We start from the raw sequence: 27,566 nt of genomic DNA, 5'->3' as shown, positions 1-27,566 counted from the left end.
ATATTTATATTTCCACATAGAAATTATATTTGCAATTATTTCTCTTCCTTCCTTTCTTGCTTTTTTCTTTCCTTCCCTCCTGCATTTCTCTCCTTCTTTTTCTTCCTCAGGGTCACATCTCTGCATTCATCTCATCTGAATCTTCTGGTTTTATCTCAATCCACTTCCCTAGTTTCCTTTTTGATATCTAGCCTGAGTCTCTGCTATTCTGGCTACCTTTACCTTTTCCAAATTCCAGTTTTAGGGTCTCTAAGAACTTAGTCAGGTTTTATTTTCACTTAATTTCCCATCAATCATTAACATTGTTCCTCAGCATTTACCTTGTATTTTGTATTTTAACAACTGGTCATATCAGAGGAGAGCTAACCTGACTTTCTTAGGCGATTTTGTTGTGCATATTTTGTGTCCTATTCTATTTCTAGTCTCTCTGTAGTCTACTCACATTTGCTGGGCCATTATATCTAATCCATTATCCAGAAAATGGAAATATAATACTAAGTGGCTTACTATAGCCCCCATTCCTTTCATAATGTCATAAAAATTTATAACACTTAAAAGCCAACGATCCCTGAGGTCATTTATTCTCAAGAAAGAACAAATTTATTCTTGTGGAACAGAAACTATGTCAGATGTAGCTCTCATATTATAAGGAATATAACCTTAATGCACAACATCAGGGCAGCCTGCAAGCGCCCAGCATCCATTCAGTGTCCTGATGGTGCAAGGCCCATTAGATGGAGGCAGGTGGGCTCTTACCATTCAGAGGTAAGGGCCTGTATTTCAGCAATTCACTTCAGCCTCCATATCAGATGTGGCTTCACAGAGAGATAATGACCCCCTTCAAACAATAGGAAATAACTGAGAAAAGTCATTATGTCACCATTAAAAAATGTACTCGATTATCCAGTCCTAGCAGTTAGCTAATCTGAGTTTTATTTCAAAAGGCTCCTGAGTGGGAAAGCTTAAGCGCCACACATACCTAGCTCATGAAGTCATTGCTCTCCGTGGCCATCAGATAGTGGTAGCGGAATGCAAGCAACTGTGGAATGAGGGGTGAGGTAACGGGAATGAGGTAGCAGCTAAAGAAGTTCTAAAACTACAGCAGTTACACAGAGCTCTTTTTCTCCAACACCAACCGGAGAAACGACAGGTCCTTATCCAGCAGATGAGGGTTTTCTGCAAACACCAGCTGGCTTGAGAGCCATCTGCCTTCAAAGAGGCTCTCACCTGGGCTCCAGGCCGCTTCCTGGGGGAGCCCCAGGCTCTGAGCGATACCAATCCCCACTGACAGCCACCTCTCCAGACAGCCTCCTCTGGGAGGCACCAGTTGTCCAGGTATCAGATTCAGTCTTTCAGCCTCGGGCAAGGGTATGACTAACCTTTGCTGATGACCTTCTTTCAAGCCTTCTGCTCCCACTCAGTTCTAACTTCCTGATGAAAAGCACAGCACACAGGCTTTTCGAATCACTGAAAATTGGTCCTTCCACATTTTCCCAATAAAATATTAGGCAGCTGTAAAATAATGATCAGTTATATCTTGACCAAAGTTCACACTGGATTATTAAGTTGAAATGCAAATTATAAAACATTAATTTGCTAGTGTTTTTTTAAAATAAATGGTTATGTAAATATATTTTTAAGGAGTTAAAATTTCTCTTAGGGCTTAATAACAAAATATGAACTATTCAAAGAAAGACAAATATTAAAAGATATTTATGGGATCTAAAACATAATTCAAATGAATTTATCTACAAAACATGTATAGATCCACAGACAAAGGAAACAAACTTGACTACCAAAGGGAGAAGGGGTAGGGAAAGACAAATTAGGAATTTGGGATTAGCAGACACAAACTACTGTATATAAAATAGATAAACAACAAGCACCGACTGTATAGCCCAGAGAACTATATTCAATATCTTATAATAACCTATAATGGAAAAGAATCTGAATATATATGTGTATATATAACTGATGTACACCAAAAACAAACAATATTGTAAATCAACTATATTTCAATTAAAAAAAAATGAACTGTGGCGAACACTGGAGAGTGGAATTACAGATTACTTTTTTCTTTTTGCTCACCCCTGTTTTCTCATTGTTTGGTGAATGTGTATTATCTGTGTGCTTTTAAAAAATAATAATAAGAGAAAGAAACTCTCTGGAAATACGTGGAAGAGTTTTTCATTCCCCTTTTTTTTGTACTGGAAACTTAGGAGACAACAGTTGTTGAACTGGTGTGGGAAGTGGGGCAGAGGAGGGAGGGGGGAGAACTATGGTGCCCTAACTCTGGAAGAAATTTCCATTGGCCACAAGGATTCCCTGAGTGCTCTGTGCCCCGTAAAAGAACAGAAGAGCCTTATAAAGAAAATTGAGGCCTTGTAGAACCACTGATTAAATACAGAAGAACCACAGGAGGCTTGAAGGGGGAAGTCCAAGTAACATGACTTTAAAGATTTGTTTCAAGGAAGTAAAAGTACCCGTTAAATAAAATATATTTATTTTGAAACTGTATTACTATAACCTTTTTTTCATGATCAAAAGTAGATAGATTTTATTCATCAGCAACATGATTTTATTTTTGTATTTTTACCACCTCTACCTAATATAAAACATCTGCTGCCCTTGGACTAGCTTCCAGTTCTGCCTACCACCCTCTGTGTACCCAGTCCCACCCCTCAGCTATGACGCTGTTCTCAACTATATCCTTTCAGTTGGTCTCCCTGTGCTTCATATCATCCATACAATTTGTTTGGTTTCAATAATATAAAAGCTTTATGTGATTATTTAAAATTTAATGTGTGCATAGTTTCACCTCCTAAGATTTAAGTTCACTATGAGAGATCCTGCTAGTGGTCCCCCAAATACATTCTTTCCCTCTTCCAGAGTAACAGAGCTCCTGATTTTACCTAAGGCACATAGCCCCCAAAACAAAGCCCACATTTCATCACCTCCTCACCCTAGAATTGACAATGTGACTAAGTTCTGGCCAATATGACATAAGTAAAAGGGCTGTACGCAATTTAAAGAGAGGGAACATGCTCTTCTTTTCTCTTTTTTCTTATAAATGTTTATGCAATGGCCGGAGCTCAAACAGTGAGTTGGGACCCTAAAGTAAGTTAACATGCCAAGGAATACAGAGTTATAAGACACAAGTAACTGGGCCCTGATATTATGAACCTTCCTTAAACAGCCTGGACTGCTTTTCTCTAGATTTATTTTATGTAAGAAAGAAACTTTTCCAGTTCGCATGCATGCTAAGTCACTTCAGTCATGTTCGACTCTGCAACCCTATGGACTATAGCCCACCAGGGTCTTCTGTCCATGGATTCCCCAGCAAGAATACTGGAGCAGGTTGCCATGCCCTCCTCCAGGGGATCTTCCTGACCCAGGGATTGAACCCAAGTCTCTTATGTCTCCTGCATTGGCAGATGGGTTCTTTACCACTAGCTTCTCCTGGGAACCCCTTATCCAGTTTAAGCCACTGTTATTTTGGGGTTTCTGTCACTCACTGATGACCCAAATTCGAACTGATAAAATTTTCATTCATTCTACAAACATTTTCTGAGCACCCACCAAGTGTCCAGCACTGAGCATCCTGGCTCTGGAAACACCAAAGCAGACAGGGTCCTTCTCTTGTCCTCCATTTGTGAAGTCTACATTACAGCTCAATATCTACACAGTTAGGCATCTACTAGGTGCTGAAATACCTGATCAACCAAGATCCCTCTCCTTTTCTTGTGGTTTAAAACAGATTTTGTCTTCATGTCTGAGGATCTTTTGTACAAATAATGCTCAAAACAAAAACAAACAAACAAACAAAAAAAAAACACAGTTCTTTTTTAAAAGAAATAAAATTACTTGATGAACCTATTCTGCTACTATACCTACTCCCCACGCTCTGAATTAAGCAAACACATTAACAAAGCCTATTGTTGCCTTTTAAATTAGAATAAACAAAGAAGATGCCACGATGACAACCCAAAACAATGCACTGTAGTGTTACCCATACCCATATATGTCTCCACGATGGGGAGGTGCACAAGACTGGTATAAAAATTAGATGAGATATTGTCTCAGAAATGGTTATTCAATATTAGCTATATTCAGCTGATAACAAATATTCGCAGCTTTAAAAACAGTCATAATTTTAAATTCAGTAATTCCATTTCTGGGATTCTATCCTAAGAAAATAATCCTAAGTATGAGGGGAAATTTTATGAAAAAATGTTCATCCCAGAGTCATTTATAATAGGCACAAACTAAAGATCCAGTGACCTTCCCCTGCCACTTTCATTCCCATCCAATGGTGAGCTGAGGCCGAGCACTCTGGCCCAGGCGAGAGTTATAAACCCGGGACTAGATGGGAAGATGCAGACCAGTTTGGGAAGAGGCAGAGAAGAGCGCAGAACTTGAGTCCAACTTTCTGGCAAGGCAGACTTAACGAGAAAGAAGAGTTCAAAATCTCAAGTCCATCAGAGTAGAGCAGAGTGAAAGAGCGGAAATGAGGCTTGACCCGAGATCAGGCTCCTTGAGGGAACATTCTAGAATGTGGATATTGGAGCCATGCCCTGAGATCTGGAGGGAAAGGGGAGGAAGAACCCTCCACGGAGCATCTCCGGCATACTTGGTGGGTGGGCCAGGAGACACTGGGTTCTGAATAGGAACAAAATATATTTCCATAGTGGAAGGGCTAAATAAATTATTGAACACTGGAAGAAGATACTATGTAACCATTACCAAATGCTGATTAGAAAGGCTGTAGTAATCAGAGAAAAGTGCTCGACTATTGCTAAGTACATATGTTTATGTACTTAGTACATGAAATGTATTTGTTTTTGTTTAGTCACTAAGTCATGTCAGACTTTTGCGACCCCATAGACTGCATGCCCCTTCTGTCTGTCCATGGGATCTCCCAGATAAGAATACTAGACTGAGTTGCCATTTTCTTCTCCAGGAGATCTTCCCCACCCAGGGATTGAACCAGTGGCTTCTGCGTTGGCAGGTGGGTTCTTTACCACTGAGTCACCAGGGAAGCCCACATATAATGTATACTTATATATCTGCTGCTGCTCCTGCTGCTAAGTCACTTCAGTCATGTCCGACTCTGTGTGACCCCACACACGGCAGCTCACCAGGCTACCCCGTCCCTGGGATTCTCCAGGCAAGAACACTGGAGTGGGTTGCCATTTCCTTCTCCAATGCATGAAAGTGAAAAGTGAAAGTGAAGTCACTCAGTCATGTCCAACTCTTAGCAACCCCATGGACTGCAACCCACCAGGCTCCTCCGTCCATGGGATTTTCCAGGCAAGAGTACTGGAGTGGGGTGCCATTGCCTTCTCCACTTATATATATATTTGTATATAAAAATATAAGTACACACTATATGTATATAAAATGAACATGCAAGTACTTACATCAACATATGCATGGTATGCACTTTCATATAAATTTGTGTATATATACACATATGTATACATGTATATGGTAGTAGCTATGGTATATGCATAGGAAAAATATTTGGAGGAAACATCAAAACACTAATAATTGAGTAGGAAGATAAAATAATGATAATTTTCCTTTTTTCTCTATTTTCTCAATTTCATTTAATTTGTAGATTTTCAACTTTTATATTTAAAAACTTGGATGTAAGGACAAAAAGAAAATTAGGCACATTTATCTAAATGTTACAGTGCTACTCTTCCAGAAATTTGTTTCTGAAGAGTAAAATATGTGTATCTTAGGCAACAAGCCATATTTTCAGCCTCCTAAATCCTTTCCTCTAAATATCAACTGATGAGATTCCAGTGAAAGAATGTTCCTCCCTTGGACTACTTTTGGCTCTTTGGGAATAACTGTAACTCTTTCCTGACATGTGATATCATTTAGGGGACAAAACTAAAAAAAAAACCCAAAAAACTTGTTTATGGGATACATTCTAATGGTCAGCAATTACCTGGGTCCTTTCCAAAGGTTCTAACTTGCTCACATGGTAAACCCTAATCAGGCATCATATAAAGTAATACAAAAGAAAGTGAAATGCTACAAATATTAAGTACTGTTCTATTTTTCACATTATATATTTTCTCAATTTTATTAAGAAGTTCTTGACAGAATGGGAGTCATTTTAGTCCCTCAATTCACCAGAGCACAGGTTGATCTTTGGTTTTGGTAACTCCAGAGCTGTGATCAGAATCAATTAATCTATAGCCAAATTGACCACATGATTATCAATACCAACTATCAGGCCTGCCATAGACCTCCCATGAATTCTCTGAATCCAACCAATTGAGGCAAATATTTAGAATAACGTCCCTAGAAATCAAAGATTGATTTTCGAATTTTTAAAAATTTTTAAAGTTCCCTTAAACAATTGGGGAAATATGAATGTGAACTGGATATTAGACAAAATAAAAGTGCATTTATTGCATGTGGGAAGGTAGAGATCCTTGTCTTTAAAAATCAAGTGGCAAAATAGTATGAAAGGTATAATCTCATTCTGAAGAATCAGACACAACTTAGTAACTGAACAACAGAGGAACAAAAATACATAGAAGCGTAATTAGAAGGGGATTTGGATGGATATGCAATGAAGAGTTGGCAGGAATCATCTCTGGATAACAAAAATCATGTTTTTATAGCCTTATCTTTTTGCTTATTTGTATTTTTTAGACTTTCTATAATACACATACACTGTGTTTGTAATAATAAAAGAATATTTTCAATGGAAAAAAAGCCCCCTTCAGTTTTAAAAACAGACCTCTGCATTTCCTGGTCCTGGCTACATACAATACTCAGCACAAAATGTCAGAACCTATAGAAAGCCAGAAATGTGGGAAGCATTTTCTTAAGTAAAGAACATACATTCAGAAAGAAAATCCCATGGGGAAAAGTTGCTTTTGCAAGATTCCCTGCCCAAGTTGCCAGTGTAAAGCCTTAACACATTTTGCATAGTTTTTTGATAAATAAATAGATTTTAGGGTTGTTTACCAAAACCAAGTTCACACTCTGATCATTTTGATGTTGCTACTGCTGCAGTTAAGTCGCTTCAGTCGTGTCCGACTCTGTGCGACCCCATAGACGGCAGCCCACCAGGCTCCCCCGTCCCTGGGATTCTCCAGGCAAGAACACTGGAGTGGGTTGCCATTTCCTTCCCCAATACATGAAAGTGAAAAGTGAAAGTGAAGTCGCTCAGTCATGTCCGACTCTTAGTGACCCCATGGACTGCAGCCCACCAGGCTCCTCCGTCCATGGGATTTTCCAGGCAAGAGTACTGGAGTGGGGTGCCATTGCCTTCTCCGATTTTGATGTTACCCATCACTAATCACACCCTCCCAACAAAATTCTCCTGGCTGCACCTCTACATCCTAGTATCTGTGTATGCTGCTGCTGCTGCTGCTAAGTCGCTTCAGTCGTGTCCGACTCTGTGTGACCCCATAGACGGCAGCCCACCAGGCTCCCCTGTCCCTGGGATTCTCCAGGCAAGAACACTGGAGTGGGTTGCCATGTCCTTCTCCAATGCATGAAAGTGAAAAGTGAAAGTGGAGTTGCTCAGTCATGTCTGACTCTTCGCGACCCATGGATTGCAGCCCACCAGGCTCCTCCATCCATGGGATTTTCCAGGCAAGAGTACTGGAGTGGGGTGCCATCGCCTTCTCCGAGTATCTGTGCATAACATTCCCTTAAAATATAACAGCTAGATGAACTAGGGATATTTAAGACTTTTTTAATATTTTGGTAACCTTGAAATATTCATCCGTTATAGTTAAAAGGAAAGGTAAATTATTCATTGACCACTTGAGCTGTAATGATTCCAAAGCAGCTGTTATTTACCTGGGCTACGGTCCTCAACTTAAAATAATTATCTGAATCAGCTCTGGGCTTCATGCTGCTACTCCTTATGTTTAACAAATAGGCTGTAACAGCTCCAAAAAAACCACTGCGGGCCAACAAGTAAATAACCATTTTCAAAAATGTAATTATATACTGTATTTATATTATAGTCAGAGATATGATGATCAGGTAAATAAATAAAAGTGACAGGTCTAAAACTAAACAAAATGACTCAAGGAAACAAAAGGCACTTTTATGCTACCTTTGAAGCAATATACACATGTGTAGAGAAAGTTATTTTTCACTCAGCCCCAAAGGAAAGAATCAAAGAAATAAACAATTATATAGCTCCCTTCTATCCTACAAATTAAAGGTCTGCACCTAGAAAAAAGTAAAATAAAACTGACCATACCAATCCTAAATACACCTTCTTCCAGGTAAAGTATTTCCTTGCTTTTAATGACTTTTACTATGCCATGAGATTTAAAAACCAGAACACAGAAAGCCTTGTGTGTTTTTCAGAGTCGGGTGGGGAATTTTGGGGAAGCATATGATTGGCTTTCCTTCAGGATTCTGCTGCATCTTTGAAATCTATCCATATTAAAAATAAATAGGTCAGTGGATTCTGGTTCTACCATGGCAGCTAGTCCACCTACTGCTGCTGCTGCTACTGTCCCTTCAGTCCGACTCTGTGTGACCCCATAGACGGCAGCCCACCAGGCTCCTCTGTCCCTGGGATTCTCCAGGCAAGAACACTGGAGTGGGCTGCCTTTGCCTTCTCCGAGTCCACCTACTAATTACAACTAAAAACTCTGACAAAAATATGGGGAGAAAAAACTACCTGAGGACTGTGAAAGTAAACAAAAGCAGTTGGATGGGGGGATGGGTGTGCTTTCCATTTTTTCCTTTTCTCATACAGCTTCATCCTAAGAATTGGTCCCAGTTTCAAAGCAATGTGTGGAATGGCAGCTAAAATTCCAATAGAAAACGTCTTTCTAGCCAGAGAAACCAGGAAATGATCACCCTGTGGTGTGGAGTGAGTAGGAGAAACCTCAGAGGAGAAAAAAGCTAGAGAAAGGGGGTCCCCCACTTCTGTGTATGAAACCCTTGGCTCAATCTAACATTTGAGTCAAGTATGCAAGGTACCAACTCAAACCAACATCAGCAAAAGCTCTGAGAATGTAAATGAGATAGGAACCACCTACCTAAGTGTCGGACTAACCCTTGAACTGTGCAGGTACCCAACAGACCCAAAGCACCACAGCAAAGGTTTATATAAATGAACTGAGAGTTAAACCACTGCCCACAAAGGCGAGAAGAACTTAGGGTCAGAGCCTAACAAGATTAACTGCCTGGTAAAGCAAAAACATCAACATTCCCCTGAGGATTATAAACAGACTCCGAACCTATGCAATATTACTCTGACATGTTCAGGATACAATCTGAAACTACTTGACAACCAAAGAAACGGGAAAATATGACCGGTTCTCAAGGGGAAAAGAATCAACAGATGCCAACCTCAAGATCAGTTAAATGTTGAAAGGATCAGAGACTTTCAAGTAACTATTGTAACTATTCTCCATGAGGAAAATACATTTGAAATGAATGGATAGAGATTCTCAGTAAAGAAACAGAAAGTACAAAAAAGAAACAAAAAGCAAACAAACAAAAAATGCAACTGGAAACTTTAAAACTGAAAAATACAATATCCAATTTTTTTTAGAATTCACTAGATGGGCCAAATAGCAGAAAATAGATAGGTAACAAAGGAAAATGAAAATAGATCAATAGAAATCATCTAAACTGAAAAACAGAAAGTATTGGAAAAATGAACAAGGTTTCCAGATCTTTCAGTTCAGTTCAGTTCAGTCGCTCAGTCGTGTCTGACTCTTTGCGACCCAATGAATTGCAGCACACCAGGCCTTCCTGTCCATCACCAACTCCCGGAGTTCACTCAGACTCACGTCCATCGAGTCAGTGATGCCATCCAGCCATCTCATCCTCTGTCATCCCCTTCTCCTCCTGCCCCCAATCCCTCCCAGCATCAGAGTCTTTTCCAATGAGTCAACTCTTCGCATGAGGTGGCCAAAGTACTGGAGTTTCAGCTTTAGCATCATTCCTTCCAAAGAAATCCCAGGGCTGATCTCCTTTAGAATGGACTGGTTGGATCTCCTTGCAGTCCAAGGGACTCTCAAGAGTCTTCTCCAACACTCCAGATCTTTAGGACAATATCAGAAAGTCTAGGATTGGAATTCTACAAAGCAATTACTAAACCTAATAAATGAATTTAGCAGGGTTTAAGGTCAATAATGTTATTGTTGTGCTCAATCATTCTGACTCTTTGCAACCCCACGGACTGCAGCCTGTCAGGCTCCTCTGTCCATGGAATTTTCCAGGCAAGAATACTGAAGTGGGTTGCCATTTCCTTCTCCAGGGGATCTTCCCGACCCAGGGATTGAACCAGCATCTCTTGCATCTCCTGCGTTGGTAGGCACTTTTTCCACTGCGCCAGCTGGGAAGCCCTTATGGTCAATATAGAATATCAATTGTATTCTTATATATATATATCTCACCAGCAGACAATTAGAAAATAAAATTTTCACACTTCTATTTACAGTATCACCAAAAATCATAGAATGCATAGAATTAATCTAACAACAGATGACTAAGACCTTTATACTAAAAACTATAAAACATTGCTTCAGAAAATTTAAAAGACCTAAATAAATGGATAAATATTGCAAACTTATGGGTAGAAAGGCTATTTTTAAGATGGTAATACATCTATGGTGAACTACACTCCAGGTGATACCAATAAAAATTTTGGCAGGGTTTTGTTGTTTTGTAGAAATTGATAAGCTGATTATAAAATTTAAATAATAATGAAAAGGATCAAGAATAATCAAAGGATTTTAAAAGAATGAAAATGACAAAGCATAGTTGAGAGGACTTGCCCTATCTGATTTCAGTAATTACTGTAAAGCTACAAAAATCAAGGCAGTTGATACTGGTGAAAAAATAGGCATATAGATAAATGAACTAGAATAGAATCCAAACATATATATGTGTGTGTGTGTGTGTATATGTATATATATATTTCAACTTTTTTACAAAGGTGCCAAGTCAGAAGTGAAAATCATTTCAATGAACAGTACTAGACTGAAAGAATATGTGTTTGGAAAATTGAACATCTGTCCTTACCTCCCATTATATCCCCAAAATTAACTCAGACTATGTCATTTGATCTACATGTAAACCTAAAACCATAATATTTCTAGAAGAAAGCATAGGAGAAGATCTTCACAACCTTGGATTAGGAAAACATTTCTTAGATGGGATGCTAAAATCACAAACCATAAAAGAAAAAATAAAAAGCTGGACTTGATTAATATTACAGATGTCTGTTCCTCATAAGACACCATTAAAGTGAAAAGGCAAGCCATGGACTAGGAGAAAATACTCACAATACTCATCAGAGGACTTTTATATTAAATTTTTAAAACAGAAAAACTCTCACAATGCATTAATGAGAAGCCCAACAAACCATAGACAAACTACGTGAACAGACACTTCGTCAAAGAAGATAGGTAGATGGCCAATAAACACATTAAAAGGTGTTCAACATTCTTCAATAGTCATCAAGGAAGTTCAAATTAAGACTACAATAGATACCACTACACATCCATTAAATTGGATAAAACTAAAAAGACTGAGCATGCCAAATGATAGTAAGGATACGAAGCAACTGAAACTCTCATTATGTCACTTCTAAGAAGGTAAAATAGTACAACTCGTTTGGAATATAGTTTTGCAACTTCTACAACATCCACCTACCATAAGACCAACACATTTCATTTACCCAAAGGAAACAAAGACATCTGTCCACACAAAGACCTGTACATGAACGTTCTTCACAGATTTATTTATAATATCCCCAAACTGGAAATAACCCAAATGTCCATCAACAAGTAAACGGGATAAACAAAGCATTATTTATCTGTATAGAAGAATACAACTCAGCAATAAAGCAGAAAAGAACTATTGAGACATGAAGCAATATACATAAACCTAAAAATCATTATGAAGAATGAAAAATTCAGGCAAAAGAGGGTACACACTGTTTAATTTCATTTACACAGAATTCTAGACAACACAAAGTATTCTATAGTGACAGAAAGCAGATCAGTGATTTTCTGGGGAAAGGGGTGGAGGGCAAGAGAGAGAGACAGGACACGAAGATCTCAAGGAAACTTTTGAGAATGATGGAAGTTTCATTGTTTTGATTGTGGTGATTACATAATTATATAAGTATGTCAAAACTGATCAAATTGTAAAGTTCAAATATGTGCATTTTACCATACTTCAGTTGTACCTTGATAATACTGTACCTAAGAAGGAAATGAGAATGCAACTTATTGGCAAAGGCAATGAATGGGTGCCTGTATGGATTTTATTTCCAGCCCTTTGATGGGCTAGATAACCTAATCATTTCACTGTAAAACACTTAGAAATGATGGGTAAACTATTAACAAACATCCTCATACGTGTGTATTGACTTCACTACAAATGCACCCAAGTTCGGTCTACCTTTGGAGAGTAGAGGGAGAAGTTTCTGGTCCCTGAAGCAAGGCACATGAGGACAAGGACTTGTGGCATTTGGGACTGAGCCCTCTTCATATTTTCTACAGGCACAGAAGGGATACACCCTCAGCGAAGGGTTGGTCCAAGAAAAAAATTTCACTTCCCAGCCCAGGATGAAAATAAAGAAGCTCTTCTGCCGTGGGAAATGTCTCCTCTGAGAACATGTAACCAGCGTACTTCCATGTGGGTTTAGGATTTGCACTTGTACTACCTCTGTGGGCAGGTAACCCCAACACAGAGAAATGAACTTAAAAGTGGTCCAGCATGGATATGTCCCTAAGGCACCTAGGAGAAAAAAAGACAAAGCTCCTCGGTATACAAAATCCTTAATCAAGCCTCACAAGATTTCCCCCAATCATAGCCCACTGAAGTGACCTCACAGTAAAAAATAATAAAATACAGCGAACAAAATGCCAGGCTGGATGAAGCACAAGCTGGAATCAAGACTGCCAGGAGAAATATCGATAACCTCAGACATGCAGATGACACCACCCTTATGGCAGAAAGCAAAGAGGAACTAAAGAGCCTCTTGATGAAAGTGAAAAAGGAGAGTGAAAAGGCTGGCTTAAAACAACGTTCAAAAAAACGAAGAGCATGGCATCCAGTCCCTTCACTTCATGGCAAATAAATGGGGAAAACCATGGAAACAGTAACAGACTTTATTTTCTTGGGCTCCAGAATCACTGAGGAAGATGACTGCAGCCATGACATTAAAAGATGCTTGCTCCTTGGAAGAAAAGCTACGACAAACCTAGACAGCATATTAAAAAGCAGAGATACCACTTTGCCAACAAAGGTCCATATGGTCAAAACTATGGTTCCTCTAATAGTCAGGTATTGATGTGAGAGTTGGACCGTAAACAAGGCTGAATGACAAAGAATTCATGTTTTCAAACTGTGGTGCTGGAGAATCTTGAGAGTCCCTTCGACAGCAAAGAGATCAAACTAGTCAATCCTAAAGGAAATCAACCCTGAATATTCATAGGAAGGACTGATGCTGAAGATGAAGCTCCAATACTTTGGCCACCTTATGCGAAGAGCCAACTCATTGGAAAAGATCTTGATGATGGGAAAGATTGAGGACATGAGAAGGGGGTGACAGAGGATGAGATGGTTGGATGGCATCATTGACTCAATGGACAAGAATCTGAGCAAACTCTGGGAGATAGTGAAGGACGGGGAAGCCTGGCGTGCTGCAGTCCATGGGGCTGCAAAGAGTCGGACACTGAACAACAACACATGAGAAAACTAAAAAGGCAGTAGGTCTGCAAGTGTACAGCACTTGGGTAACACTTTTATTGCTAAATATTAGAATTTTTCTAAGTAGGGCAAATAAGTAGCCCCATAAAATCTGGTGCCTTTTTCTTCAGTGAGGAACTACTTGGAACCCCACTAGAAGCAGAGAATTATATTCATGAAAGAATAAGTTACAGAATGATAAATATAGACCGGAACCTGGTTTTGAAGAAAAAATATAACAATAATATATTTGTTCGTACACATAACACAGTATGGAAATATACACACCAACATTATTAAAGGGTAGGCTTTGAGGAAGATTAAGAATGCAAACATCTGTAATATAAACTGACAGTTTTTCCTTCTGACAATGAGAATTTGTAATTTATTTAAATAAAGAAAAAATATTTTAAAGAGTTCTTTTGCTTGAAATAACAAAACCAGGTATACTTGTCATTGAAAATAATGGACAAAATCCAATTTTCCAATTTTCTAGTAGTACAACTGCTAGCTACAGGTAAGTCAAGCAACAGACAGAGATGGACAAACCCAAGGTTCTTTGAAAATCCTGTTTTTCTCACTTCTCTTTCTTTGGTGTTCTGTCACCTAAAATGTAATTATTCAGAAGCTGGTTTTTAGAAAGAGTCCCCCTTCTGTGCTTATTGAGAACAACCTGGACATGATTCAAGAACTGACTGTAGGTCACAGTTGCCTTACACAATAAACTTTATAACTTGCCCCCAAAGAGATTGGATCACACACAGCATTAGAAAAGATGGTCAGATCATCTGCTTGTTTGTCCTTGGCTTAGATTTAATCAGGCAACCAAAGAAATTCTAGTCAAAGAAGAATGACTACATGTAAAAACATACAAATATGAAAAGACTAGCAACTCTACATTTTCAAAAATTGTCTGAGGTGTCTTGTTAAAAAAAGAAGTCTTGTTGGAAAAAAAAAAAAAAGCCTTATCTTTATAAGCCTCAGAGTTTCAAAGTTAAAAGCCTTCTTAGAGATGAGAGAAATACAGAAAAAGAGACCATTTCCAAGACAGAATAAAAAATGGATAGTTACCCGATTTTTGTTACATTGAAATTTAGCATCTGAAAAATCATTTTAATAGAGTACAATTTCATAATAAATACATGAATGACACTGAGCTGACTCCAGTCTCCTTTTAATGAAATTTATCCTCTCACTGGCCAAATTTGGGACATGTTGAGCATCAAAAAGAACAATACACATAAGTGATTATAAAGTATTAAATGAGTAAAAATCCACGAATTCACCATGCTCGTTTAAAGAGAGAAAGGGAAAAAAATAAGGAAAGTTCCTTTTTGTATAATGTCACCCAATAAAAGTAGAAGGAAAGATATTTAGAAAACCACCATGTTGCATCCCCAAGGCAATAACTGGTTCAGGCAAGGATCAGCAAAGTAAACTCAAGCCATTAAGTTGAAAGTTATGAAGAATAGGATATACACACTGTACCAAAGAATCACTCACAAATATTAACCATCTGCAAAGAGGAAAAACAAAACCTTTACAGTGGAGAAAGCTCTGCTCACTAACTTGACCAAGGGATCACTCTTAAATTCAGTAATAGTAGGTAACCTGATATTCTGTTTCTTGATGTGAAGCAATAAAAGCAGCAAGGTCACTAGTGAAATTTTCTTTCCAAGAATGTTTAACTTAAACCCAATCAAGTCCTCACAGTTTACAGGAAATAGAGGGACTAGAAGATGTTAAAAAAAAAAAAAAACACACACACACACAAAGAAACAACCAAATCCAGAATGGGGCTCTTCTACAAGACAACTGTGCTGACTTTAACAACTAAATGTCATTGTAAAAAAATATGGAGAGGCTATTCTAAGATTAAGATCCTGACGCTGGGAAAGACTGAAGGCACGAGAAGGGGCAACAGAGAACAAGATGGTTGGATGGCATCACCAAGTCAATCGACGTGAGTTTGAGGAAACTCCAGGAGATGGTGAAGGACCGGGAAGCCTGGTGTTCTGCAGTCCGTGGAGCTGCAAATAGTCGGACATGACTGAGCAACTGAACAACAACAAATTCTAAGACTAGGGATCTATAACCAAATGCAGAGTATAACTGACTGAATCCTGGTTGGAGGGAGCAGTGAAGCTGCTATTTAAAAATCTTGAAACAAATTGGAAAGCTATTGAATAGAGATTAAACGTTTGATATTAAGAATTATTGTCAATTTTCATTAGGTGGGATCATGGTGGTGTGGTTATATAGGAGAATCGCCTTGTTCTTAGGAAATACCTGGTTTTTATAAATGAAACATCATGATGCCTGAAATTTACTCTAAAATAATGTAGTAGTAGTGTAGTGGGGAGAGGGAAGATTACCAAAATCTATCTTCAACCCACAAAACCAGCAATATGGTTTAATCTAATATATTTATATAGAATGTTAAACCATGCATGGAAAAATCTTAACAATTGTTGAATCTAGGTGGTGGCTACACAGGTGTTCATTGTACTATCCTTTCAACTTTTCCATGTTGAAAATTTTTCATACTTAGAAGTTGGGGAAGAGAGGAGGTTTTCACAGAAATATTTTCCTTAGAAGAGCTCTATTAAACGTACCTTCAATTTTAAAGAAGCACCTTAACCATTCTCAACAAGTGAATTGCTTGTCCTCATTTGTTTATGTACCATCCATTCAAATACTCTTAAAATCTGCCTTAATTATTGTAAATAATATTTCATATGCTAGAATAGGCCTAATATAAATCCCACAATAATCAGCACAAGATTTATAGGTGTAAACATCTGGTTTTATACCCAAATAACAAACTTAACAGCAGGAAAACAAATCGTTTATTACAGCATATAATGTGTTATATTAAATTTACACAAAGATATATAAAAACACATACTGTTTATATCATACAGTCATTTAACATCAACAGGAATATCAAAACAAATACTACTCATGCACAAAACATGCATATATTGGTATAAAAAAGCAATTTTACACAATACTGTTGACCAAAAAAATTTTTTTTAAAAAAGCCCTTACAAGACAGGGTCAGTGGTCCAATCTGGACTGGATTGCACTAATATGTTTGGGCTAATGTTTAGATGGCACAGTGCTCTGTGAGCAGTTCTGAGCTTGGAGTTGCACCCAAGAGTTATTTCATTAGGAGTGAATTTCTCTGCACCCAATGACGAAAAGTTATACCAAAGGCAAGTCTCTAAGGGAGAAATGGTTGGATCTCCTGTAAATTAGAGAGGGGGGGAAAAGGCATCAATGTTGGGTAAATGGCCCTAGAAGGGGTTACTGTAACCAGGGCCTAGGCACCAAGGGTAGCAAAGGTTTTAGCGAATCCTTTTAAGGTATTACCAGCCTCCCTATCCAGATCACCTTTCTGGATGTAGGGTGTGGTCTTCAAGTTCTGAGTCCAGTAAACCAAACAGTTCTGAGAAGAAAACAGAATGGGGCTACATCTGAGAAAAGCAGAATATATAAAAAATGACAGAAAACCACGACTGCCCCTTGTATCTGCTTCACACAACTGTATGTGATACCCCCAACAGGAAAACCCTCATGGCGACGCTGCCCTGAAGAACCAAAGAAGCAAATGCATGTCCTCAAATGCCATCCACCTGACCTCCAGATCAAAAGGTCTCATCCACTTAATACCTGAACATCAAAACCTGTGCCTTCACAGATGCTCAGACCATTTCAAAGAAAAATCATCTGATACCACAAAATTCACTCACTGTCACCACCATTAGAAACTCAATATTCACTTCTAACCAGCAAAAAAACACATTCTTTACCTTCCATTAAAGGCACTAGTGTCCATACGTGACGAAGATGAGACAAAAATTCACCTCGGTTTTCTCTTAACCAAAGGAAAGCACTCCTTGAAATTATTACACACAAAAAAGGAAGACACCACCGACTGGTGGGGAACTAGAAAGCCCCACTCTACACGGAGGTTGTGCCTCAGACCGTCGTCATCAGTTTCAAAGAGCCCGATCGAAAGCGGAGGATCTTCTTCTTGAGGTTGTGCGAGGCCTTGATCTTGACAAAGGTTTTGGTGGGGTTGTGGCGAAGGTCGGAGGCCGGGACCGGCTGCAGGGGGAGCGTCTGCACGAACTGGGACCAAATCAAGCCCCCGCTCTCCTCCGAGTCGCTGGTGCTCGTGCTGTCGCCCACGAAGTCGCCCTCGCTCACGCTGGACTCGCTGTCGCCGAAGCAGTTGGTGGTGTAGTTGCTGCGCTCGTCCTCGCTGGTGTCCAGCACGGTGGAGTGGAACAGGGACTCGCACTCAGCCGAGTACTCGGAGTCGCTGGCCGCGTACGCGTAGGGGCTGGCGTAAGGCCCGGCCGCAAACAGCCCCGCGGGCTCCCGTCGGCCCCGCCGCGCGCGCCGCAGCGCCTCCTCGTACGACACCTCGGCGGCCGACCTCCACCGCCGCGAGTCGGTGCGCTTGTGCTTGGGCTTGGCCACCACCGCCTCCCGGCCGTGGCCGTGGCCGTGCGCCCGGCTCCCTGCGCGGTGGCCCGTCCCCAGCGGCCGGCTGGGGAGCCCCGCGTCCGGCTGGCCGCCCCCGCCCCGCCGCGCCTTAGCCGGGGCTCGCCGCAGTTTCTTATTTGTATCCGTGTCGTCGGGGAACCGACACTTCTTGCCGGCCACCCGGGCCTTCTCCCTCACGGGGGGCAGAGCACTTTCCGGCCCGTGGACGGCCAGCGCCCGGTGCTTCACGGCGGAGCCCCTCGGGGCGGCCGCGGGGCGCGCAGCCCGGGGCGGCCTGACCCCCGGAGGCGGCGCCAGGACGGGCGGCGCCTTCCCCGGGGGCCCTTCCTCCAGGCTCTGAGAAGAAGAGCCCTCGCTTCTGAAATCCAGGGCCGGCCGCTCTTCCGCCGGGAAAGTGGGGGGCAGCAGGGCTGAGGCGGCGGGAGGGGGCGCCAGAGTGCCTGCCTGCGGACTGTTTTTCTGTGGCACCTTTTTCAGTGGCTGGACCACTTTGTTCTCTTGCAGTGGTGCGAGGACCCTCCCAGGGCTCTCTTTCGGAGAGGCAGCTGGGATCTGCCCGCTTTCCTTAGAGGACTCCCCTGTCCCAGCAGGGGGACACCTCGCATGTTCCTGGGAGACGGGCTTGGCATTTTTGGGCAAATGCTTACCTTGAAGTTCGGTAGCAGTGCCTGGAGAACAGCCTTCAGGCGCGGGCAACCTCTTGCTTTCCAGAGGTTCTGGCTTTGATTCTTTTGACCACTGTTTTGGTGGGGAGAAGGCCCCACTGTCCAAAGAAGGGATGCCTCCGGAGGGCAAAGGCACCTGTTTCGAATTCTTAAGGTTCCCATTGTTGCCCTGTGAGACACCCCCAGTCACTCTGACACAAACGCTCCCATTCCTCAGAAGCCCCTTCGTGGGGTCAGCGTTCACACTGGTCCTCGGTTTGTTGGTCCTTACTGGGTGGGTTTTTTTCTGGACCAGGCTCAGAATGTAACCATCCATCTTCTTGCTGGATGAAGGATGGGGAGCAGACCACAAACTGCTTGGAGATGGTGAGTTAGTGTCTGTCTTGACGGCGTCCAGCTCAGATCCCGCACAAACGTCGCTGGCATGGTTACCAAGCCGCTCCTCTTCCCTCAGTGGGTTGCCAGTCAGGCAAAGGAGGAACATTGGGCTCTGCACGGCCACGGCATGAAGTGGACTGGGGTAGCGATACACATCATTCCCATTTTTAGACACCAGATCGCACTGGTACTTGGGATTCACATCTGCAATGACAGCAAGGGAATTAGATTGTGGTGTGGAGGGGGAACAGTCAACTGCCCCTGAGGCCTGGTCTTCACAATGGCCTTCTTTATATTCCAGCCATCCTATGAGATCTGAAAAACATTTAAAGGTACACTCTGAAGACATGAACTGGTCAGCACCAGCTTGATCAGGCCAGTTTCTATGAAGACAAATTCAGGGGTAGTGAGGGAATAACAAAGAATCAACAAATACAAGACAATACTACTCGGGGGAAAAAATAATCAAGGAATTTTTAACAAGATACAACTCTGAATGAAAAATATTCAGCCATTAAAAATGCTTTCAAACTATTGAATAATATATGGAAAACACTTTAAAGTGGAGTGAAAATCATAATTGTATAATTTTACTAAGACTGGATATAGTCAAAGAAAAAAGTCTGAAATGAAGCATGTGAACATGCTAATAGTAGCATCTCAAAGTGCTGGGAAAGCAAGTAATGGTACATTCTTCTTTTTCTATTTTCTAACTTTTCAATAAAAGTATGCTGGAAAAGGAAATGGCAACCCACTCCAGTACTCTTGCCTGGAAAATTCCATGGACTGAGGAGTCTGGTAGGCTACAGTCCATGGGGTCACAAAGAGTCAGACACGACTGAGTGACTTCACTTTCACATATGTACTGCATTTATAACTGGAAAAATAAACGTTTTTTTGAGCCATTCTTTCTCTGGGCCACTTTCCCTTCTGTGTTCTATTCCTGGTTTCCCTTTAAGTATTTGAGATAAACTATACTTTCATGGGCTTTCTCCTCATTTTGAATTTTTTTTTTTAGACCTAATTCTTAATGACATGTGTTTGAATATAACTGTCAATTGAAAAGTCAGGGAAACCAATCTAATTTCAATCAAGACTAAATTTAAATAATAATCACCTTATGTTTTCAATAGTGATACTAAAAAATAAAGCACAATATTTTTTGAAGGAATTTTTGATGAGGCTTTAAAAGATTGAGGAGTAGCACTAATGAATAAAATTTCCACATCTCAAAAACATAGATGCCAAAATACAATGAAATCAAGCTTTCTTGCCTAATTAGATTATTCTGATCTCTTATCCTGGTATATATTATAAATATCAAGTCCTCTGAGTGACTTTTAGTTACAGAAGATCAAAGTTTTTGCCCCTATTTAATTTGCTTTCCATTATATTTATTCACTCAAATATTGAAAACCTACTATGTGCTAGATTATATGTTAATTGTTTAAAGGAAAGCCCTGTGAATTTCTATGATTATTAGCAGTCTGGGTGGCAGGGCCAGTCTAGACCCAGAAATGATACTCATTTGTAAACAAAAGTTTATTATAAAATAAATGTGTCACGTCCCCAATTCCACTTCCACTCCCAATAAACAGTTTGTTGTAAGAAGGGGAAATCTCTCTAGGTAATATCTGTGCTCATTCTTCCTCACTACCCCAAGGCCTATCCTTATCTTACTCAAAGCCACATTTACCTACGTGACACCTCTCGTCCCTGTTCCCTCTTTTCTAGAGTTAAGGAACAAGACAGACATCCCAGCCCCCAAAGGCCAACCCAACTGTCTCAATTATGAGAAGATGTGACATTTGGGATAGAGGAGTCTGTCCTTAAGGAAAACCTATACCAAAGTACCTTTAATGGGTTTATAAAATTTCCCTCTGAAACCAAATCTGCAGAATGAAAGGCAGCAATTACCAATGAACTTGAGACCCAGACACTCTAGATAACACAGATCTGTGCTTCCCCAAATGATTGCTGCTAACAACACATACTACAGAGACACCAGCTGATTAGCAGCCTCGGTTGTTTGGTGTTATGTTTGCACTGCCTAGACCTCAGAAATTCAGCCTATACCTAAGTGGACAATACATAAAACCAAGGGTATAGTGACTTGTGCCAGAACCTATCGCCTCCTTTAATCTCTGTATTTTCTCTGCTCTTCTGAGGAATCACACTAAATCTGAACTAAGGAAGATATCCCAAATTTCAGCAACAACTCTGCCATTCAGCAAACTAGGAGCCTCTGACAAAAGGCATGTAAAACCAAATTCCTCCTGTTTGATGAGAAGGTTGAACACACTTTCTGAATTCCCTTAGTGTGGTGGAAGAACAAGGATCTAGCAGTTAGTCCTAAGCTTGAACCCTGCCTCTGCCACTTACTCACTATATATATAGTCTTAAGCAACTTACCAAACTTAACCTCACTGGGCCTCCATTTTCTGATACATAAAATGGTTGCTGACAACACTTGCCCCTTGCAGAACTGTATGGAGGATTCAAAGCAGAGAAATGTATGTGGAGCATACAGCAGTGTGTGAGACACATAGTGGAAATGGAGAAACTCTTCCAGAACCAACAATGGCATGATTCTCTCTAGAGATTACTGCAATAATAGCCCCAAAGGGGGAAATGGTCAAGGGGATCTAACCCCATCCACCTGCTAAAAGAAGAGAGAGCTGCCATCATGCAAGGCATTCTGGAGAACACGGAGGGGCCACTGCCACCAGAAGAGCCAAGCAGGTCTTAAGCAGGCTGACAGATATATTTAACTTGATGTAAGCTTTGGTGGTGGTGGTTTAGTCATGTCCAACTCCTATGACCCCATGGACGGTAGCCTGCCAGGCTCCTCTGTCCATGGGATCTCCCAGGCAAGAATACTGGAGTGGATTGCCATATCCTTCTCCAGGGGATCTTCCTGACCCAGGAATCAAACCTGGGTCTCCTGTATTGCAGGAGGATTCTTCACCGACTGAGTTACCAGGGAAGCCTTAATTTTAAATGATTAAAGGAAGAAGAAAGCAGATCTAAAGTAATCTTGAAAACGGAAACAAGTTAACAGCAAAGATTCAGAAACAGAGCTCAAGATCTATAATATTGGGACAGGATTTCTAAAGATAAGCTATCTTGCTACCATCAGGATATAAAGCCAGGTAACACCCAAAAAGGACTGGGAATAGTGGTGATCTTGATCCTAGAGGTAGCCATGGCACTAAAGGCAAAAAGCAGATGAAGTTCTCTGTCTTTGTTTTTCATCAGTAGAAGGGGCTGAAGCTAGACAACTTTTAAGGACCTTTGACCCCTTCCAATTAAAAATGTCTATCAATGCTGTAGAAGTTGTGGTATATATACACAATGGAAAACTACTCAGCCATAAAAAGGAACTCATTTGAGTCAGTTCTAGGAAGGTAGATGAACCTAGAGCCTGTTATATAGTGAAGTAAGTCAGAAAGAGAAAAACAAATATCATATATTAATGTATATATATGGAATCTAGAAAAATGGTACCGATGAACCTATTTGCAGGACAGGAATAGAGAAGCAGATATAGAGAACAGACTTTGGATACAGAGGGAAGCAGAGGGTGGAACCAATTGAGAGAGTAGCATTGAAACATATATATTACCACATGTAAAACAGATAGCTAATGGGAAATTTCTATATAACACAGGGAGCTCAATGCAGTGCTCTGTGACAACTTAGAAGGGTGGGATGGTGTGCAGTGGGGGTAGGTTCAAATGAGAGGGGACATATGTATGTTTATGCCTGATTCAAATTGTTATATGACAGAAGCCAAGACAATGCTGTAAAGCAATTATCCTCCAATTGAAAATAAATTTTTTAAATGTCAATTCTAAAAAGTCTTACCTGCAGATTTGGGGCAACCATCTGAGATAGTCAAGGTTGCCTCCAAAGGGCTGCAGAAGCAGGTGCTGGAATGACAACTGGATAAACACTCACTGAAGACCGAGTTCGAGGAATTGGACAGGGATCCCGAAGCCCCATCACTCAGTTCATAAAACCCTACAAATCAAAACATCATTTGAGATTAAGATCATGTCAAGCAAAAACACACATTTGTGCTTAAAAGGAAAAGGGGTAATCATGTACAAAAGAGAGAAAAGAGAATATGGAGGGAAAGATGGCAATTTTGGTTCATGAGATATAGTGTCTTGACTTTAGGGTTTCGTTTCCAGCAATCCTCAGAAAAAGGCAAAAAGCCCATAACTATGAGTACGTTTCAAAGTTGAGAGTACTCTCACTCTCAAACTGACCTTCCTCCTTGACCCCACCTTTAAAGATGGGCAAGGAAAGAGACTCAGATCTGTCAGAGTGTCAACTTTTTCACAAACATTTCAGAAAAAAATAACCTGAAGAGAAAAACAAATCTATGTAAGGAGCCAAATGGTTTAAAAGGAAAAAAGAAAACTTTTGAAGTGGTCTCAGGAAGTTGAAGTGTGACTAATTTTCTAGCCCTGTTCTGACTTTCTCAAGTTTCAAAGGAGGATCACGCTTCCAGAAATTTGCATAGAAGCTTTTATTTTTAAACTCAGGGGACTTCAGTCAGATGAGTCTCATTATTAAAAATGTTGTTATCTAATGAACTCATCTGTGAAACAGAAATAGACTCACAGATATAAAAGAACAGACTTGTGGTTGCTGGGGAATGGTGGGCAGGGATAGATTGGGAGTCTGGCATTGGCCGATACAAATCATTACGTAGAAAATGGATGGCAATTTTCTCCCAATAAAAAATCAATTAAAAAAAAAAGAAAATGGATAAACAACAAGATCTTACTGTACAGCACAGGAAACTACATCCTGTGATAAACCATAATAGATAAGAATATATATACAAGTAACTGAATCACTTGTTGTACAGCAGAAATTAACACAACACTGTAAATCAACTATATTTCAATAAATTTATTGCCTGATTTTGTTTCCCTGTCATGCAACTGAATAACAGACTTTTCTTGTTTTGTTTTGCTGTAGTCTCTCTGTACTGGAAACAAACTCCATTGTCCTTTGCAGGTCTGAGAATGCTAAGCACAGGGAGCCGAGACAACTCATGACAGCAGGGTTTCTCTTCATGCCCCCACACTCACCTGAGCTGGGGCGGCTGTCTGTCTCCAGGCGCTCTTCAGATGTCTTTTCCACATCCAGTCTGAGGTCACTTATCTGCTTGTCGAGTTCCTGCAACTGGTTCAACAAACCAGCGTCTCTTCTCCTCAAACAATTCTGATGAGGAAGAAACAGAGAAAGGAAAAAAAAAAACATTTTGGTGACAAAGAACTACAAAGTTGGCTCTAAGTATTCAAATTACCATCTGAAGAGTTCCCTAAATTTTTCAAAACCAAAATTTTACTGGATGACCTGAAGTGAAGAAAAACTTCAAGAATATGTCCTGTTTAATTCCACTTTCTCACATTTTGCGGTGATATAAAGTTTCTTCATAAAAACAAGACTTGGTTTTAGTTTCAGCTAATATATATACAAACTTACTTTTTATAGGTAGGGATATGAAAAACCCACTGAGTTTTTTTTTTTTTAAAAAAAACCCTCTGTGTACAGCCAATTTATTACAAAACAGTACTTCACAGTAAACTCTTTAATTTGAAGTCAGAGTGTAACAGATTTCCTACAATACACTATAATCTTTCTTAGGTGAGATTTTCTGGCCAAATGTCCTGCAGAGTTTTGATTTCTATTAGTCACTTTGTGGGGTTTAATCAGTCTTAGGGCCTTTGAAAGTGAGAAACTAATACTAATAGCCAGTGCCAAGTATAATGTGAGCTGGCAGAATCCAAAACCCTCAAGGGAAGGTCCATCAAGATTTGAACTCAACTCGGGTTTCCAAAGGTGACAGACTGTAGTGCTAAGTCACACCGCCACCTAGCGCTTCCTATTGCTGGGAAAGCAAAAAAAAAAAAAAGAAAACTCAAAGGCATCTGGTTCAAATCACAAATGCCAAGTCTACAAATGAAAATAGTACCACAAACACTGACTGGACGGGAATTCTCCTGACATGCTGTCTTGCCCCTCTACAGGGAACAGGAATGTGCCACTCACAATTGTGAGATTCATGAAGACAAGAAGGTGCTGTTGTATAAGACAATGCACAGAATGTCAATGACCAGGCACAACCAGCAACAATTGACTCAAATCAGTCTGCTACCAAAAACCAGAGCAAAATGCCAAACCTGAGGTATTGCACAAACCACTACTTCCACACAGCCTTACAAAACAGATGCATATGAGTATCTGTTCCTTTTGTCTGTCCTTGAACTTAAAAAGCTTGGACACATAACATGCTTGTTTGTTAGAACGAGTTTCTTCAGGAAAAAAATGAACCAAACAAGTAAAATCACTTTGATGCTCAAAAAAAGAGACAAATTATCTGAAAAAAGATAATACAAGAAAACACTTGACAACCACAAGGCATCACTCTGTTAGCAGGAGAGACATTATCTAGTATGTGTCTAGTTTCAGATAGTATCACATGGTCAGATAAGGATTTTTTTGTTTTCAAAACTACATTTTTGAGGTCATGGAAACAAAGCTGCCGCCATTTCTCTGAGGCTGGGTCAAAGCTGTTCATCAATACATTAAGCGTCAAAGTTCTTTTTCTTCCCCGTTAATGAAGACGGTAGAGAATGTCTGAGATGCTGACACAAATCCAGTAAGATAAATGCTCCCTGAAAGGAGGTTTTCCCTTCCGCCCACCTCCACCTCAAGTCACAACGAGCAGTACCTATGAGAGGAGGGGGCACTTTCTCCAGCCAAATTTCCATCATGTGCATCTGTTTTAGCCGCCTTATACAAAGGGCTTCTATCTGAAATTAAGCAGCAGAGTAGGCAAAAGCTGGCAGGCTGGAGTGGGGGAGCCCAGGGAGGGGCAGGCAGGGCTCCTCGCGGCCGCTTCCGTGTAATAGTAAAATTCGGCACTGGACAGTCAATCGCGCCCCCAAGTCCCCTCCTCGGCTTTTGTCCCCTCTCGGCGGGAGGACCTGAAGCCAAGAAGCCCTCCAAGAAATGCTGTTTTAAATGAGGGTTTGCAAACCTTCGGGGAGAGGGTAGGCATTCGTCTAACTAGAGCGATTGGAGGTTCCGACCAGACTACTCCAAGAATCCCGAAGACAGGGCCGGAGGAGAGAGCGGCCACCCTCTCCCGGGCAGTCCGCGCGGGGTCTCCGGCCCCTCACCTGACACAAAGCGGGCACACGCCGGGATCGCGTGGGCGTCGGCAACCCTCGCGCCCCCGGGGACCCGCAGGAACCCAGGTCAGGGAAGGGCCGGGCGGGGGTCCCGGGAAGCCGGAGGGTTGCTCCTAGCTAGAGGCACCCACCACGGACCACCTGCCCGACCCCCGGCCCGTCTGCAGGGACAACCGTGCCCCCACCTCCGGACACGACCTACCAATTGCTTCCGCAGCAGCAAGATGTTCTCCTCCAAGAACTTCTCCTCCAGGCGGTTGCGCTGCGCCGCCTCTCCTGGCAGCTCCCCGGCGCAGGCTGCAGCGGCCCCCGCGCCCCCCGTGCCGCGCAGGGCGCCCCGGACCAGCAGCTCCTGGCGCTGGCGCAGGTACTCCAGCTCCGCCAGCCCGGCCAGCGTGGCCTCCTGCCGCTCGCGGGTGCGCTGCCGCTCCGTGTCCGCCTCGCCCTTCTCCCGCCAGCGTCCCTCAGGCTCCGCCGTGCGCTGCTCTCCCCGGGCCGGCGCCGGCGGCTCCTGCTCCTTAGCCGTCCCGGTCGGACTCGGCTTCATGGCCCCCAACCCGGCCGCGCGCACCCGTCCCCGCAGCCGGGCCGCCCGGGCGGAGGAGCGGGCGCTAGGGCTGCGGCCTCGGGCTCATTCCTCCCGGCGGCAGGGCGCGGCGGCGGGGGCGGGGACCCGGAGCGCTCAGGACCCGCGCGCGGCCCCGGGCTGCAGCCGTCCGGGCCCCGGGCGGCGCCGTCCGCTGTCGCCGCGCGTCCCTCGCCGCGGCCCCGCAGCTGATAACGCCCTGCCCGGCGCTACGTCACGCGCGGCGGCCAGGCGAACCCCCTCCCCGCGCCGGCCCCTCGGCTGCGAGGCCCGCTCCCCCTCGGCTTCCCCCTCTAGTGTCAGGGGCGCCGCTCTCGCTCGGCGCCGGCCTCCTGCTCGCCTGGCCCTCCCCGCTCCTCCCTCTCTCCTCCCCCGCTCTTCCCCGCGGGCCTACTCGCCCCCTTTTCGGGTTTACGGCACCCAGTTTTTGCCTCGCTTCTTATTGGTTCTTTATAATCGCACAAAGCCAGGGGCGAGCACCCCGAG

The 27,566-nt window shown here is 42.0% G+C and overlaps 2 protein-coding genes across 5 annotated transcripts in view; both read right to left on the bottom strand.

Annotated features, from left to right (window-relative positions):
- The window catches only part of LOC129621605 (potassium channel subfamily K member 5-like), a 382,936-nt gene extending 380,596 nt beyond the window's left edge, over positions 1-2,340 (bottom strand). Inside the window, exons 1-3 of one of the 4 annotated variants that reach the window (XM_055538217.1) lie at positions 2,089-2,340; positions 1,380-1,512; positions 980-1,039 (exon numbers count right to left, since the gene is read on the bottom strand). The gene's annotated coding sequence lies outside the window, so the exon portion shown is untranslated. The other 3 variants (XM_055538218.1, XR_008699544.1, XM_055538219.1) reach the window with 3 other exon arrangements.
- A 14,063-nt stretch (positions 2,341-16,403) lies between these two features.
- On the bottom strand, positions 16,404-27,332 carry DACT1 (dishevelled binding antagonist of beta catenin 1). The gene is made up of 4 exons (XM_055538213.1): positions 26,697-27,332; positions 24,386-24,518; positions 23,145-23,300; positions 16,404-19,481 (listed from the first exon to the last, which is right to left on the bottom strand). The coding sequence occupies exons 1-4, from the start codon at positions 27,039-27,041 to the stop codon at positions 17,701-17,703; spliced, it is 2,415 nt and encodes an 804-aa protein (XP_055394188.1). The 5' UTR covers positions 27,042-27,332; the 3' UTR covers positions 16,404-17,700.
- Between the last annotated feature and the right edge of the window lie 234 nt (positions 27,333-27,566).

The sequence above is a fragment of the Bubalus kerabau genome, chromosome 10, assembly GCF_029407905.1.
Source record: "Bubalus kerabau isolate K-KA32 ecotype Philippines breed swamp buffalo chromosome 10, PCC_UOA_SB_1v2, whole genome shotgun sequence".
NCBI classification, from domain to species: Eukaryota; Metazoa; Chordata; class Mammalia; order Artiodactyla; family Bovidae; genus Bubalus; species Bubalus kerabau.
This window is presented reverse-complemented; position numbering and strand designations above follow the sequence as displayed.

Coding starts and splice junctions, on each gene's coding strand:
- DACT1 (XM_055538213.1), bottom strand. CDS start 27,041: ATGAAGCCGAGTCCGACCGGGACGGCTAAGGAGCAGGAGCCGCCGGCG. Junction 24,519..26,696: donor TGCTGCTGCGGAAGCAATTG/GTAGGTCGTGTC, acceptor CTTCCTCATCAG/AATTGTTTGAGGAGAAGAGA. Junction 23,301..24,385: donor AGACAGCCGCCCCAGCTCAG/GTGAGTGTGGGG, acceptor TTTGATTTGTAG/GGTTTTATGAACTGAGTGAT.